At 40.0% G+C, this 17,044-nt stretch overlaps 1 protein-coding gene across 1 annotated transcript in view; it reads left to right on the top strand.

Annotated features, from left to right (window-relative positions):
- The window catches only part of LOC136439818 (cholesterol transporter ABCA5-like), a 45,363-nt gene extending 29,125 nt beyond the window's left edge, over nt 1–16,238 (top strand). Inside the window, exons 19-35 of the mRNA XM_066435432.1 lie at nt 426–602; nt 960–1,058; nt 2,420–2,551; nt 3,538–3,690; nt 4,425–4,565; nt 5,115–5,210; nt 5,669–5,754; nt 6,419–6,575; nt 8,308–8,532; nt 8,937–9,109; nt 9,993–10,068; nt 10,646–10,740; nt 11,403–11,522; nt 12,045–12,146; nt 12,743–12,882; nt 13,085–13,140; nt 14,401–16,238. Coding sequence (XP_066291529.1) covers nt 426–602; nt 960–1,058; nt 2,420–2,551; nt 3,538–3,690; nt 4,425–4,565; nt 5,115–5,210; nt 5,669–5,754; nt 6,419–6,575; nt 8,308–8,532; nt 8,937–9,109; nt 9,993–10,068; nt 10,646–10,740; nt 11,403–11,522; nt 12,045–12,146; nt 12,743–12,882; nt 13,085–13,140; nt 14,401–14,547 — 2,175 coding nt within the window. The 3' untranslated portion in view covers nt 14,548–16,238. The remainder of the gene's footprint in view (nt 1–425; nt 603–959; nt 1,059–2,419; nt 2,552–3,537; nt 3,691–4,424; nt 4,566–5,114; nt 5,211–5,668; nt 5,755–6,418; nt 6,576–8,307; nt 8,533–8,936; nt 9,110–9,992; nt 10,069–10,645; nt 10,741–11,402; nt 11,523–12,044; nt 12,147–12,742; nt 12,883–13,084; nt 13,141–14,400) is intronic.
- The last annotated feature ends 806 nt before the right edge of the window (nt 16,239–17,044 follow it).

Here is a 17,044-nt window from a genome sequence, read left to right as displayed (position 1 = left end):
AAAGTTTTATTTTGTGCCTATGTGACAAAAAAAAAATCTGGTGTTTTTGTTGACATTTGTGACCAGTGGTATGCGTATCAGCTGTTTGGTTGAATAAAAGGCCTTGAGTCCATAAAACCAGGACATACACAATGTAATGGCATTTGGAAGCAAAATCTGTCATTTGATTTAAAACACCAACATTCAAAGTATGTTGTACATGTATGAAATGTCGCTAATATTACTTAATTTTGAAGACAGTTTCACCTCCATACTATTTTGTTTATTTCCAATCTTTTATGGTTTGCCAAAATTGGCCACCTGTAACCCAATACTTTGTCAAACACGCCTAACAATGGGAAAGAATACTCTGGCAACGTTAACCGACCACCACGGAAATGGCACAACTGATTTGTTTGTAAATTATTGTATTTTCTTTGTTCCAGAGTGTTTCAGGAGCATTTACAGCCCTCTACAACGACTCTGCCATCCACTCTATACCTGTGCTTCTGAATGTGCTCAACAATGCCTTATATGGACTGGCTTTGCAAAGCAGTGGCGAGTCTCCCTCTGGGAGGATGATCAGGCTCTTCACAGGACCTTGGCCACAACTCACTAACACAGTAAGTATGAATATTTAAAAGTTACAAATCATCATCATCAGTCGACATGCTTACACACCATCGGGGTTATACCGCTCCTTATGGGGTGAAATACCCATTCGTTGGCTGATACAGGCCGGGCAAGTTATAAATATTACATTGTATTGTGTTATGCATCAGTCGGATGATTTTCTATCATACTCAAATTGTAGAAAAGTGCATCGAAAATAGATATTATTATTAATAATACTTTGCATGAATAATTGTCATGGTAGTGGAGGTGATTTTGCCACGCTGTTCTGACAAGAAAAAGAAATAAAAGAAATGCAAAGTAAAAATGGAAAACGGTCTGATGAAATTTGCTCATACATTTTCCAGGTGAGTGCTGGTGCAAATGGAGGTCTCCTGGTACTTGTCGGGTTTGCCTTGCTGGGCATTCCATCCAGCTTTGCCTCTGAGGTTGTCAGGATAAGAGAGGTAAGCCTATCCTACCACCCCTGCTACAGTATATGGTCCTGTCCATAGTGCTGAAATGTGATCCTACCTACCACCCCTGCTACTGTACTTGGTTTTGTCCTTAGTGCTGAAATGTGATCCTACCCTACCACCCCTCCTACTGTACTTGGTTTTGTCCTTAGTGCTGAAATGTGATCCTACCCTACCATTCCTATTACAGTACATGGTCCTGTCCTTAGCGCTGAAATGTGATCCTATCCTACCACTCCTACTACAGTACATGGTCCTGTCCTTAGGGCTGAAATGTGATCCTATCCTACCACTCCTACTACTGTACTTAGTTTTGTCCTTAGTGCTGAAATGTGATCCTACCCTACCACCCCTCCTACTGTACTTGGTTTTGTCCTTAGTACTGAAATGTGATCCTATCCTGCCACCCCTGTTACAGTACATGGTCCTGTCCATAGTGCTGAAATGTGATCCTACCTACCATTCCTATTACAGTACATGGTCCTGTCCTTAGTGCTGAAATGTGATCCTATCCTACCACCCCTGCTACAGTACTTGGTCCTGTCCTTAATGCTGAAATGTGATCCTACCTACCATTCCTATTACAGTACATGGTCCTGTCCTTAGTGCTGAAATGTGATCCTATCCTACCACTCCTACTACAGTACATGGTCCTGTCCTTAGGGCTGAAATGTGATCCTATCCTACCACCGCCCCAGGAGTTTAACCAACATGAGTGGCGTCGCGGTGGCGTAGTGGCAGGGTGTTTGGCCCCAGAACCCAGAGATACTGGGTTCGAATCCGGGGTTCCCTGATTTGTCCTGTTGACGTTGTGCCCTTGGGAAAGGCACTTTGCACGACTTTCCCCACTTTACTCCGGTGCCTAGCTTCAGTTAGAGACGTCCCTCGGATAGGACGTTAAATGGAGGTCCCGTGTTTGAGGAGAGCCACACCTCAAGCACGTTAAAGAACCCAACACACTTATGGAAAAGAGTAGGGGTCCTTCCCGGTGTGTGGATCATATAAATCTGTCCGGATATGCAGCTTGTACTCTTCAGTACAAACCTGGTGTGTTACGCCTTGATACGGTTTACCGGGTATGCAATACAAACAGACAAACAAACAACAGTTCAACAGCATCAAAAATGCACAGGATATGGGACACCCACAACGGCTATTTTCTACAGTCTCTACTCTGATATTAGGCCTAAACAGTTGATTTTACTCGTCGTCGGTCATCGAAACACATTTGTAGTTACTTTTTTGATATTGAGTTTTAGATTATGCATTCAATTTTTGCTATTTATGAAAAAATCAAATGTCTTTGTAGCCTTGAAATATCAGGTATGAGAAAGTTTGTGTCCATGTTTCAGGTGAAAGGCCGTGCCCAGCTGCGTGTATCTGGTGTGACCTCCAGAGTGTATTGGGGGACACTCTTCATGTACGACTGGGTGATGTACATGATCCCAGTAACTCTCATGTTCATCCTGCTCGCTGCCTTACAGGTTAGTATGAGCCGCCCTTGCCAAACTGTTGTCTAATGTAGCATTAATGCCGCACTTCACACGCATTAGCTGAGCATATTTGGCATTAATGCTAGATTCCCTCTGCTTCCTGCATGACTGAAGGCCGTGGCAGAAAGCACTAATGCTGGAAAGATACCAACTAATTGGTTCAAGCCTTGGTTCAAGGCATGGCTGCTAGGACATTGAGGGAGTGGTACTTGGACAGCCATAATTACCATGAAATTACCATGGCAGTGTGCACTAACCAAGCATTGGTGCTGCATATGTATTTCTGGCATTAATGCTACATTAGACGACAGTTTGGCAAGGGCATAGATATAAAAGATGTTTCATAGATAGATGATTGGCACACTAAATATATCTCCCTATCCTCTGCTTCTGGGAGACCAACTCTTACTATCAAATGCAGTCAAAAATACATGGTGGAAGATTTTCTTGTACATTATGCTTTGTCATTTTGAAGAATGCCAGCAAATTAAGTCCAAGTTAGAGATTCAGGATCTAGGAATTTTGTGTGTGTGTACCAAACCATTTTTTAAACGTTGATGAAGGTTAGACATCCAGGTAGTAAGATACGCCAAAAATAGTTACTCAAGCAACTGGATAAGATTTTGAAACAATCAGCCGTTTCAGACAGCATCCGCTGTCTTTTGTCAGTGACTAACGATACGACTGGGAAACCAGATTTACACCAAAACTCTGAATAGATATGTTAATGAGGTTAAGACAATTTAGCATGTCTTGACGTAGTCTTCAAAAGAAAATTATTTCAACACAAGGTTATGCTAACAGTTCAATTAGCTACTGTTGTTTTAGTACTGTACTAAATGTTGTTCGTCCGGGGGTGGGGGGTGGTGGGTGGTGGGCAGGGCATTATCCCAAGTGCCTGAAAGTTCAACACGTAGACCCCCTTTCCTGTTGAGGGCAGGACTCTGACATTTTTTAACCTTTTGTTTCTTGTACAGTTGCAGAGCCTGAGTAGTCCAGGTGCTATGGTGTCCCTACTGTTTGTGGTGTTACTGTATGTTCCTGTCACAATCCTGGTGTCTTACTGTGGCTCCTTCCTGTTTGAGAAGAGCGAGACTCTGGACGCTGCCTTCCCCAGCATGTTGAACATGGTGAGTTCTATTAGCATGAAAGTTCATCTGAGTTGGTAAAATACTTATTGAATGAGAAATAAACTGTTCTCTAACTAACAAAATTTGGGTCAGATAGCTGATGAAGACCGAGTGATTTGGGCGAAAATTCCGGTAAGTGAAATTTTTGGAGTTTATTTCTCATTATGGTGTCAGTTCCAGTGTAGACTTGTTCATATTTTCACTGGCATCAGAATTGGCCAATCTTTTACTTTTGCATTTACTTTTACGGTCGGCCCAACTTGAAACAAGCCAGATGTATTCCAACCTTCTGTTAGACCCCGTTTCCAATAGAGAGCAATTGCTGAGTGACCAAAATTGGATTTGTTTTCCCTTGATTGAACTGGTTTATGATGCCAAATGTTAAAGTACAATCTATTTAGAAGAATCTAAAACACACAAAACAAATTCTTTCTTCATCTATGAAAATCGTTACACGATCTATCAAATTTTTTTTATCAGCCTCTGATAAAAAGTCTTCCGAATCATTAGACGAGAAACTGTCATAGCCTGGCCGAAATATTATTTACATAAAAAAATGATAAAGAAGGCATTATTGAGCCATTATGGTTCCCAATAGTTGTGAGGAAAAGAAATAGACATCAGTGACAGTTTTCAACAGAATAAATGATCATTTCATAACTCTCAGTAACTGACTGATTAGGGTATTATAACTGTACAATGGTTAAAATTTGTATTTCTTCCCAACCCCCCAGGCTGGCATCCTGCCGTACTTCTGTATCTGGCCGGTGGATGCGTTTGCCCAAGCGACCACAGCTGCTACTGCCCTACACTACGTCTTTGTCATCATCGACCCAATGTACACCATCATGGGCGCCTTGTATTGGATTGAAAAGGTTTGGCTTTTTTTTAGGAAACCTCTCCAATGTGTCAAGGTGTAATAAATGTCAACATTCTTGATGTAACCGTACAATTATTGGCCCTTTAAGACCCCGTAGAAGGCAGCAGTAAGACTTATTATTTGAACAAGTTGTTCCAGATTTATTAGCTCTATTACTGTATATGATAGAACTTTGCTGAATCTTTCGTGTAATTTTCATGCCTACATGAATCTTAATTCTTATATGTATTTAAAACTGATTTTATGCACTGGTGGCCTGGCGCTCTGTTTGTACAACAAGTCATTCGGACCATGGACTGACTGACTGACTGACTGACTGACTGACTGACTGACTGACTGACTGACTGACTGACTGACTGACTGACTGACTGACTGACTGACTGACTGACTGACTGACTGACTGACTGACTGATTCATTGATTCATTGATTGACTGATTGGTTGATGCAGGTCCTGACCTGTGCCTAGACCTAGAATTTGTTTAGCGACTCAGCTCTAGTACATTTTGCATTTACTTAATATTAAAGTGAATGATACGTCTTTAGGTGAACCGTGTAGCTTTCTACACTGGTGGGGGAAGACAGGCAGCGTTCGGTGACTACTTTGTGTGGTCGGCCAACATCTCCATCTGCTATGTTGTGGTATGTCATCATATTGTCATCGACTTTCTATATGAATTGTATTGTATTAGTAATTAGGATGTTAAGTTTTATTCTATACTTCTACTTTGTATTATGTTTACGAATTCTTGCCATACTTTGTACCATGTACAATTGTCGTGCAATAAAGTTCTTCTATGAATAGAGGTGGTCACTTGTACAAATTTGACTGTGTTGTACAATGAAAAATATTAATAGCAGAATGTGCTTTTGTCTTAGCCTGAGTGTCATCCTGTTTCAGTTCCAGGCTCTACCTTCATGCAGGTTATTCAGAATTAACATATTGTACAACAGATCCAGTAAAATAGTACATTTCATTTTCATATTCAAGTTGAATGACAAAAAAGTTGTATGACATAACTGACTACACTTGAGATAAACTGAGTTCATCAAACATGACAGAACTTAAATATAATTATGTTGAATGAATTTTTTTCCAGCTTCCGTTGCAGATTATCGGGTGGTTTATCCTTCTTCAGTACCTGGAGATCAAAAGCACCGGAGGAGACCCATCTGATCTCTTCAGGTGAATAAAGAAAAGTCATTATCATTATTAAAACAATTATTAGTATTTAGTTCTTACTAGAATCCTGTGACATGAATCCTGTGAACTCTCTCTCGCCTTAAAAGTTGAAAGCGTAGCAGTTTTTAATACTATTAGATACAGCCAATTTGTGCCAAGGTATTGTAATACATGCTTACAGTCATACATATATACATACATGCATACAGATACTAGTAAGTACAAGTATACATACTGTACAATACAGCAAGTATACGTACAATACAGCATCATGTGGGTAAGTACAGGCAACATTATACTTGTACAATGTCCAGTTTCAGCTACTGAGTAGCGTGCGTAGTCCAGAGGTTAGCGATCTTGCCTCTGGAACTAGAAGCCCCGGGTTTGATCCCGGCTATGTCGCTCACCCGACATGCACGCTACCGGAAAGGGTCGCAGTCCTTAGGACAGGACGTTAAGCCGTGGTCCACTGTTCATTGTGCTTGTTGAAAAGAGCTAGGGGAATTTCCCCGGTACAATGAATCTGTAAATACTGTACATAGCGTCTGTCTTCTCTGTCACGACCAGTGGAAGATTAGCTCATCTGTTCATTGAGTTCATTTGAGCTAAACTGGTTTGAGATCACTTTCCTTTTCCTTTCCTTCAACATTGTGTGTTACCTCACTAGATTTGGTACGTCCAGTAAACTCAAAGCAACAGATGACGGGCATTCCAACCCCTCATTCTCCAAGATTCCGTCAGACGACAATGCAAACGACAGCGACGTTCTTGAGGAACAGAGGAAGGTGGACATGTTTCTTGACAATCCAGCAGCCAATGCCGAGGTAGGTATTATCTAATTAACATTTTCTGGATACAATACAGAATTTTCTTATTTGCCGCAGTGCTTATAACAGAGTTAGATAACAGTTATTCTTGATTTGACATTTGATACCATGGAAGTTTGTGTCCCTCATCTACATGTATTATATATATGAACAATATATTGAACACAATATATTCAATATATTGAACACTTAGGACAAACGATGTTGGATAGGGCAATATGAGTGATGTATGTACTTGTTTAGTCCCGGCCGATGTCCGATAGATAGATTATATATACATTTATGTATAGGTTAATTCATTAATCCACTTGACTGATGTAGTAGACCTAAGAAAAGTAGCAGCGGAAACTGTACTTTTGTTGAGTCAATGGTGAGATTCAGTGCAATAATTAAGTGCACAATTCCTTGATACTGTCCATTGTTCTGCATAGTTATTGTATAAGATTTTATCACCATCAATATTGCTCTCTTATCTAGTTTTTAGTCGGACGATCCTAATTTTTACTAAAGACAAAAATTGCTGTTTGGGCTACTTCACATGGCAAAGCAAGCCAAGTTTCTTTCTGATAAGTGTGAATTAGAGCAGATTCACTGCTCAATCTAACTGACAAGCTACATGTTGTAATGCCAAGTTTCTTTCCTTCAAAAAAAGGAATTCAAAGGAATTTGTTTTACTACTTTTAGGTACAGTTTGGACATTATTTTATGTGCATTGGTAAAGATAAAAGAGGAAGTTCAGATTAAAGGATTAATAATTATATATTTTAATATGACTATCAACCTAAAATAGAAAGAAACAAACAAACAGAAAATTTGACCAAAAAAAAAATATACTTGAACTGCAAACAATCAATGATAACTGTCTATTGAGTTCTAAAATTGTGTACAGCTACTCCCACATGCGTGGGGATACTTTACAGATAATCAAAAGTAAAATCTAATGCATCAAAACAGTAACTACATGTACTATGCCATTGACCCATGAATAGAATACAAAATGTATTACAATGATATTACTTACATTGAAAAACATTGGTCACTAAGAATACCAAAACAGATTCACAACATATAGCCTGTGTCTATATATAATATATTCAAGATTTATTTATTTATTTATTTCTGTATTCTTTTACTAGGGTAGCTCCCTCAGTGGCTTAGCACTGATTTTCAGGGAGGCCCTAGGTACACATATACATAACAATACACTGATATTTACATAACATATTTGAGCGTAATTACAAAATCGTATCCATACTCATAGTCCATACCGTGCCAGGTCGTAAGAATTGGAGGTCAGGGGTCACACAATTCTTTTGCACAGTGTTTTGAATGATTGTATGGATGAAATGTTTTTAACATCTACCGGTAGTGTATTCCAGCTCTCTGCACCTCTGTATGCAAATGTACGTTTCCCAGATTCTGGTTTAACTTTCGGCAGTCAAGATATTTGAACTATGTCGTATTGTGTAAGTGTGAGACTCAGACACTCTGCTAAAGGAGCTTAGGTACTCATGGTAGCTGATTATACAAGACTAGTGTGAGACTCAGACACTCTGCTAAAGGAGCTTACTAAGTACTCTGGTAGCTGATTTTACAATGACTTGTGCACAGTTTGCAACAGGTGCATCCTACAATGCGAAGCTAGGTCTTTCCAACCAAGAGCGGAGATGTGTTCACCGCCGATATCTCAAGACGTTTTGTACAAATAATCATTGTCTTCCACTCCTAGCCCCCAGCAGTTGTGGTGCAGGACTTGAGGAAGACGTTTATCAAGGACACGGCGGCCTGTGACTGTCGCAGGAGGAAGAAAGCGGAGAAGGAGAAGGTCGCCGTCAAGCAGGTGTCGCTGGCCGTACAGCAGGGAGAAGTCTTCGGACTGCTGGGTCCCAACGGCGCGGGAAAAACGACCACCATGGATGTCATCACCAGTGAACTGGCACCAACCAAAGGAAGGGTACGTGACACAGACTGGATAGGATTCTGGACATTAACTTTGCAGACCCCAAAGTTGATAAAGAGTGTGGAAAAAGAAATTTAGCTCATTTTTTTGGCTAGGATGTTATGCAACACTTTTCATTTCATTTTCAAACTTTCACGACAATTGCAACATGTATTATTTTTCAGCAGTTTTACTATAATCATGACGATTCTAAGTAAGTTTGATAATTAACTTATATTTGGTATCAGGTATTTCATTGTGGTAAATTTTGAAATCATTCCACAAACATTGTGACTTATTGTTGTCAACCTGCAGAAATGACGGAAATGTTTGTTTTTTCAGAATGCAAAATTCAATACATCTATTATGTAGATATATATCATATATTTTATCTATTTATGATTTTTCTTGTTCTACAGATTGTGGTGGGCGGGTACGATGTCCAGTCCAGCCTGTCCTCAGCCTTCCAGGCCATGGGCTACTGTCCGCAGATTGACCCCTTGTTTCCGCTGACCACTCTGCGGGAACACTTGGAGCTGTACGGAACCATCCAAGGTTTAAACGACGAGGATCTTCAGTCCGTTGTCAATTAGTGAGTTGTCAACCCTCAGAAATTATCCCAACTCCTGTAGAATGCAAGGTTATAAAGCAATAAACAACTGTCTTCAACAGCTACTTTTTCAATGCTGTGGGTGCATGAGTGGTAAATACATATAGAACACAACACGGGGTATTCCGTATCACCCGAGGTACCAGCCCGACCGCGGGTCGGATCGCCCGGACCCGCGGGAGGGCTGGGACCGAGGGTGATGCGGAATACAACGTGTTGTATTTTATTTATGTCATACCTTGGTCATGCCCACCCGAGAAAAACATTTCAATGCGGAATGCGCCAGAAGTTGAGGGAGTTTTGTGTCCTCGAACAAGAAACTGTAACAACATTGATTCTAACCTCCGAATCCGGTATTCGAATTTCCGACAGCGGCGTAACAGGGGCGCTCAAAATGCATTCGAAATATTCTATGAAAGCCTGTGTGATAACACTCCCAAACGCTATGTGATCTGGATAGTTATCACACGATCCGGAACACCCGTATCAGGCCCAGGCATGACACAAAGAGTACCACATGGTGTATTCCATATTACCCAAGGAAACAGGCCCGACCGCAGGTCAAATTGGTTAACAGTCGAATTCCAGAGGGCTATCCAACCCTGGAACACACATTTCAACGCGAAATGCGCCAGAAGTTATTATAAAAATAATTGTAAGAAGGTCAATTCTAACGTCCAAATCTGGAATTTTCACCAGTGAATTTTCACGGCACGCACAGAGTGTGTTCGAATTATGGTATGGACACCCATGGGATAAAAGTAGCCTGTGGGATACCTGAAAATACGGACTGGTCTGGAATACCCGTATCGAACGTTACAATGGCCAAGGTATGACATATATGTAAATGTGATCTTTGTTCCAGTTTCATAGAGGCATTGGAGATTGAAGAACATCAGGACAAGAAGTCTCCTAAGTTATCTGGTGGGACAAAAAGGAAGGTGAGTGTCTGATAACAAATAGCACATACAGTTTGTTTGTTTGTTTGCCAAACACCCTGCCACTACGCCACCGCGCCGTGACGCCGCGATCAACGCCAGTTCAGAATTAATTTGAGACTTGTGCGCTATATAATCTATATTAGGAGATTCATTGTGAACAGTTAATCCTTCAAAAACAGTCAATCCCTTTTCTATCATATGAATTTGAAGAAACAAATTCATTGGAAAGGTTTACATGTAAGTCCAGCCCACATATGCAATGAAGTAAAACGAGACATTACAAACTGCATTCTCATGCTAGGACTTCTGCTACTGATTACAATTGATTAGCGACACTACTCCGCAACTAGTCCGCCCTCGCCCATTGTAAATACTTAGTCATATTTTTTAGATGTATTGTTGATGTGTATGTGTCTGTCTGTCAATATGGGCCGTCGAGCCTGAAATAAACAATAAACATGATTTGCCAGTATCATCTAATAGATACAAGGCCGTGTATTGGAAAATGCCTTACTCTCAATGCTATTTACCCTGTTGGTGACATGAACACATAGTAATACTGTGTTGAATTCCCCAGGTGAGCTTTTTGATCAGCCTTCTGGGAAACCCCAAGATTGTTCTGATGGACGAACCGTCAACTGGAATGGACCCTGGCGCTAAACGCTTCTTATGGTGAGAACAGCTGACAACGTTAACACACTGGTTGAAATGCAATGGCAATTGAATTTGGATTAAAATTATGATTTTAATGTATGTTTGTATTGCATAAACTGCCTCATGGCATAACACACCAGGTTTGTACTAAAGAGTACAAGCTGCATATCCGGACAGATTTATTTGATTCACTCATACCTAGAAGGACACCTACTCTTTTTGATAAGTGTGGTGGGCTCTTTAACGTGCTTGAGGTGTGGCTCTCCTCAAATGTGGGGTATCAATTTAATATCCTATCTGACGGACGCCCCTAACCAAAGATAATTTTCACCTGAGTGAAGTGAAAAAAATGTGATCTATTTTGTATTTGCACGAAATTAGCAAGACTTATAATAAGTATACTAAGTTAGCAAGACTAGCAAACTGAATTAGTGATACTAGCATACTACATATAGCAAAACTAGCATACTACATAGCAAAACTAGCATACTACATAGCAAAACTAGCATACTACATAGCAAAACTAGCATACTATATAGCAAAACTAGCATACTACATAGCAAAACTAGCATACTACAAAGCAAAACTAGCATACTACATAGCAAAGCTAGCATACTACATAGCAAAACTAGCATACTACATAGCAAAACTAGCATACTAACTGAACCCTTGTGCTCCAGGAACACCATCAGTTCTGCGTTTAACGACAGCAGCCGGGGGGCCATCCTCACCACCCACTCCATGGAGGAGGCCGACGCCCTGTGTTCACGAGTCGGCATCATGATCAACGGTCAGCTCAGGTCAGTCCAGGTCCAAAATATGACTCTGTACTGGTCAGCTTTTACAAAGTCCACTCCAGGAAGAACAAAATAGAGGCATGAGGCCAAGGAAAAAGGAAAATGTGTAACGTCTACTAAGTCTGACAGGTCATGTCTAATATAACTCAGCCAGGTCTCATAGTTATATATCTGCCACCCAAAAAAATGTGTCCAAAGAGGTCTGCAACTCAACACGCCCAGTATAATGCGTTCCTGTATATCTAAACTGTACATACCTGGGGGGTGCTGTGCTAAGATATCTCTCATACACACTGTTTGGCATATGATTCCATGTCCATTCATTTGGGTAATTTCAGTTATTGCAAAAATCTTAAAAGAGTACAGTGTTGTGGTCATGGGTGTGTCTGGTAATAGACTGTTACAGGTCCACAGTAGCCTTAGAAATACATTTAATGGACTCGGCTTTCTCATTGTAGTAATTCCTTGGAAAAATATATTTCACTTAATCTGTCATTTTCATCTTTTGACTGACATTTCATACAGGTGTCTAGGCTCCACTCAGCACCTGAAGACCAAATATGGCAGTGGCTACATGTTGGATGTCAAGGTCAAGGAGGACGGCAATGCTAATGACCTTGAAGAAAGGTGAGACTCAATTGTAGTGCCGTTGCATAGCTCATTTTGAGTCCACATAATGTTATGATGTATCAAATTTGCTGTTTTTTCATTACATGTGTTGGTTTCCCATTCTTACCGTCTCTCTAGTACCTAACCCTGTAATCAAGAAGCATAACCTCCTGGCTGTAATCTACACAAATTTGGGGTCAAAAGAGTAACTAAGGCTACACCAATTTTATTTCTTGGTAAACAGATTTTTTGAAAAACTGTCAAATTCCAAAATCAACATGAAAACAGAATCTCAGAGGAAAGTCTGTACTTTGGTGCACACAGTTTCAGGGTGTGAACATGGTCAGGTGCAAGTTTTCACCCCAGTCTTCTGTTTTTATGATTTTTTGTTGTTGCTAAAATTTAAAAAAATCTGTTAACCAAGAAATTAAATTGGTTTGGCCTAAGGTTTATGTAATTTTGCTGTAGATCACAATCAATTTAACAAGCTTGAAATCCTCTTTTTTTTTCTCGCTTAATTTGGACCCTGGTGGAAAATATGATAAGTCTTTAATAACAGCAATACTGAAATCTACAATATGAAGTTTTAGACAATTTCTGATGATTTGTTCCAGATTGGACCAGTTGGACACGTTTGTCCACGAGCTGTTTCCCAGCGCGGCGGAGGCGGAGCTGATCGGCAACAGGGTCACGTACAACATCCCGAAGGAGAACGTCAACTCCCTGGCAGCTGTCTTCACTGCCTTGGAGGAAGGTGAGAAGAAAAAAACTTCTTTTCTTAAACAAACTGCCATTACCCTGCAGGCTTTTTGATTGGTTGAGATTATGGGCCAATCACACGGCACTCAACCTCTGCATTTGACCTTTTTTTTTAAGAACCAAAGATTGACAAGAGAAGTAAATGTATTTTCTTTGCACTTGTTTACAATGTGTTTTTATTTGTGATTGCGTTACAGGGAAGACTAATGCTGGGATTGAAGAATACACTTTCAGCCAGTCTACTCTTGAGCAGGTAATCTATACACATCTTCTATGGTGCAGTAGCCAAGGGAGTAGATTGTCCACCTTGCATTTGGAAGGTTGGGGGTTCAAGACTTTCAACAAAAATTGTACACACTTCTTTCTCTGCTTGGCATTCAGCACTTCAAAAAGAAGTTGAATGCATCCCTCTGCCAGTATACTAGCCCCCAACTGTAGTGGCCTGTATGTGTGGCCCAAGGGCTATAGAAATAGAGAAGGGTACTGCCCCTTTTCACGGAAAAGTGTGGGAAGGACGTAAACTTAGCACCAAGGTGGCTGATTGAACCTTCTTGATCACAGATATCAAAAGAATAGCCTATGAACTCTTTACGATATTGTACCTTGTCCTCGAGTTTGCAAAAACAACAGATAGCAAGTTTGGAAGTAAGGTATAGACCAATCCCAAAGCCACGCCCCCTGTTCGATTTCGAACACCTCCATCAAAAACAGGGTTTGACGGACCAAACATGGCCGCCGCGGCTAGGTTGAAAATAATGCCACTGACTTCGGTTTAGCTTTTGTGGTACTGAAACCCTTTCAGAGCGGGCCAAATAAGAATGCTATGTCTTCTTTGTTGAAGGCTGTATCCACCGGGTAGAGTTGTTTAAGAAGGGGGTAGGTGTAGTTGCGGTGAGAGCGTAATGTTTTCGGTCAATGTTAAAGCGGTATGCGCCGCATAGCTTTCCCTTGTCGGTGGACATCAGCGCCCAGTTTCTGACAAGCAGCCGATGCACGTGTAAAACAGGGTTCGTATATCTGTGACAGGGTTCCCACTGTATTGACTGCATGCATAACAGCTGCATGATATTTAGTAACTAAGAATTGAAATGCATCCTTTTACTTCCCTGTTCACTTTCAAGTTAACCAGTTTCACACACCAGTAACGGAAGAGACGAAACTCTGCGGACTTTGTAGTAGTCAGCATGTGGTACAAGCTTCCTCTCCTTGAGTGCCCGATCTATTTTCTTTTTAAATTCGTTTTTGTTCTGAGCATGCATTCAACCAATACAGTGGAAAAACTGTCCCAGATATACGTACCCTGCTTTACACGTGCCATTTCTGCCCCGCCAACGCTGTTTTTGACGGAGGTGGGCTGAATAGAACAGGGGGTTCTATGGGTCTTCTATTCGTTCGATATGGTGTTCGACAGGATCGGTCTATTAAGCAAAGGCGTGTCATTTTTTTGTATGCATTGGGAACATTATCATTTGCACACAACATTATTTTCTCACACACCATTGCCTTTTTCCAGGTGTTCCTGCGGTTTGCCCGCCTTCAGGACGACTCTGGCGGCGGAGCGGAGTCAGACATCAAGAAGAAGTCCATCAAGCGACAGCGATCCCTAAACTCGCCAAGTCCCAGCAGCGCTACTCAAGGACCTGTACGGATCGAGGTGTAACGTTCCGAAGGATATTGCTGCATCCGCCAACTTGAAGGGACTTTGGCCACTGATGTCTGTAGTTCTTGTTTCTTTCACTGTAACTTTAAGTTCACTGTTTTCACTGTCACCGCTGGACCGTGAACTTATCATCACAGTGAAAAACCTATTTATGATTACCTTCACATATCCTTTCTGCAAGTCACTTGCTACCACAGTGACTGTGAAGTTAAAGTTCAGTGAAAATGTCCATTTTTCTTACACTGTGAAATTTTGCTACCGTGAACTTAAAGTGAATTACAGTATAAGACATGATCCCTGTGTTTCTGTCATACATGGATTGGTCATTACACTCACTCAGGTGTTTGAAGGTAAACTTTTACAACAAAGGAAATTAGTAAATTGAAGTGAATTGAATTTCTTAATTTTGGGTATGTCACCCATAGAACTTATCATTATATGCTACTCAACATTTGGCTATTATTAAAACAGGATTTGAAAACAGTTATTAAAACAGTTATTATAGCAGTTATTTGAAACCAGTTCTTATTATATACTACTCAACATTTCGCTAGCACACTTGAATCTATTTTAACAGAGTTCCAGAGCTGGTTGCTAAACAACTGGGAACAATAGGCCATGAATAAAGTCTTTTTACGGCAGAAGAACGATTTATACAATTGGTATGGTAATATAAATGTCTAATTTCAGCTCGAACACAATCCCAGCACTTAACCAGCAGTTTTGTTGCTTCATTTTCTATTCAACCTAATGTTATATACATGTTGTTTCCAATAAGCCGATCAATAAATGAAGCATCATACTCAGGAAAATAACTAAATGATGAATCGAGGCTTTGATTTGAGATGAATGTATAGTGTAGTAGATTGGAAAAGGATTTGAAGTGTTATAGTTTTGCTCCAGACACTGCCTAAGGAGTGGTGTCACAACTATTAACAGTACTACACTGAACAATAGTAGATAGGGAAATTGTATTTTATGTATTAATATAAATGGTTTATTCAGGAATTGACACATACAGAAATTAAAACAGCATTGCAGCCGATGTTACCTTTTTTAAGGTAAACTGGCTGAATTACGCAGTCTTAAAATTAAAAGTACAAAAGAGCATACTCAATCGGAAATATATTATATACAAAAGACTAAATGTACAACCAACAATAGCATATATTACAAATTGGTGTTCAGTAGTTGGGTTAAGTCTTTTGCAGTGAAGGTGTTTTCCTAATGTATTGAAAAAACTACTTTCTGTGACTTAGCATAATGCAGCATTTTAAGTTAAACCAATGACACAGCATATCTACAAATGAATGAAAGTGACCAATGGTGTGAATTGATGAAAATGTAATCTTTTGCTGAAAAGCTATTTTGTGAATCAAATGATATTGTTTATTTTTTTAAATACACTGTACTTGTTGTTTATTATGAGATTCTATATTTGGGTGATCTCGCATATGATAGTAATGTGCGTTTGTGTATAATTATGTAATGTTATGTATGTTATAATGTATGGATGGATATAAATGCAGACGTTTATTCTTCTTTGCCAGTTTGGTCCCAGAAGAAGAATGTTGCATATCTGGAGTAGTGATATGTTTATTTTATGTATAATATTCCTACATTTGTATAACTGGACAAATCTTTGGTGATTTTAGTCGTTCATAATCCACTGAATAAAACCGTTGGATCAACTTGTGTTGTATGATTTTGCCTACAATTTGTAACTTTGAGTGTATAAGACAAGGTTTGAATATATAATACATGTAATAAAACTAGTGTATCCCAACAGAGGTGTCTATAAAGCATAAATTGAAAATCAAGTCGAAACATCATTCTAGTGTAATTGATAGACCTCTGCTGAAAGTCACGAGATTAATTTGCACCACCACCGTTCTCGAAATTGAGGGACAGTATCACAGCGACTCCTATCAGATTATGTTCATACTGCAGCACAGTTGTGTTGTGTGGTGTCAGTAAGTTACAACTGGGAACTCCCAAACTCCAACAACATGCCTCCTGAGAGTGCCAGAACGATTGCTGTCTTTTATCACCATGTATTAGATAGAATATCCTTACCTTACTTAAAAATCAAGCTTCTTCTCCAACTCACAAGGACGCCAAAATGAACAGCTTGTGATACACCCAGCAACTCTGTGGTTGATATGCAGGAAGGAACTGATGCTTAGAATCTAGAATCATCGAAATATTCCGTCCATACTGTTTACATAAAACATATTCCTTGTTTGGACACATTACTTATTCGAACATTTTTTTTCGTCAGTGCAATGTTGACCAAACAGCATCGAGGTTGCTTGATAGCCAAGAAATCACACGGTTGGGAAAAGCGCCCCAAAACGGCTGAAATTAGCATTGCAGGTAAAGCCCATCCAGCAGGGGCAGACATAACTTCGATCGCTAGATGTCCCCACTGACACATGCGGATCTCTTAGATAATTGTCATAGTCTGCGACATTATATCTTCCCGACATCTACTTCA

Source organism: Branchiostoma lanceolatum, chromosome 8 (genome assembly GCF_035083965.1).
Source record: "Branchiostoma lanceolatum isolate klBraLanc5 chromosome 8, klBraLanc5.hap2, whole genome shotgun sequence".
Lineage (NCBI taxonomy): Eukaryota > Metazoa > Chordata > Leptocardii > Amphioxiformes > Branchiostomatidae > Branchiostoma > Branchiostoma lanceolatum.
The sequence above is the reverse complement of the archived record's forward strand: the minus strand, read 5'-3'. Positions and strand labels throughout refer to the sequence as shown.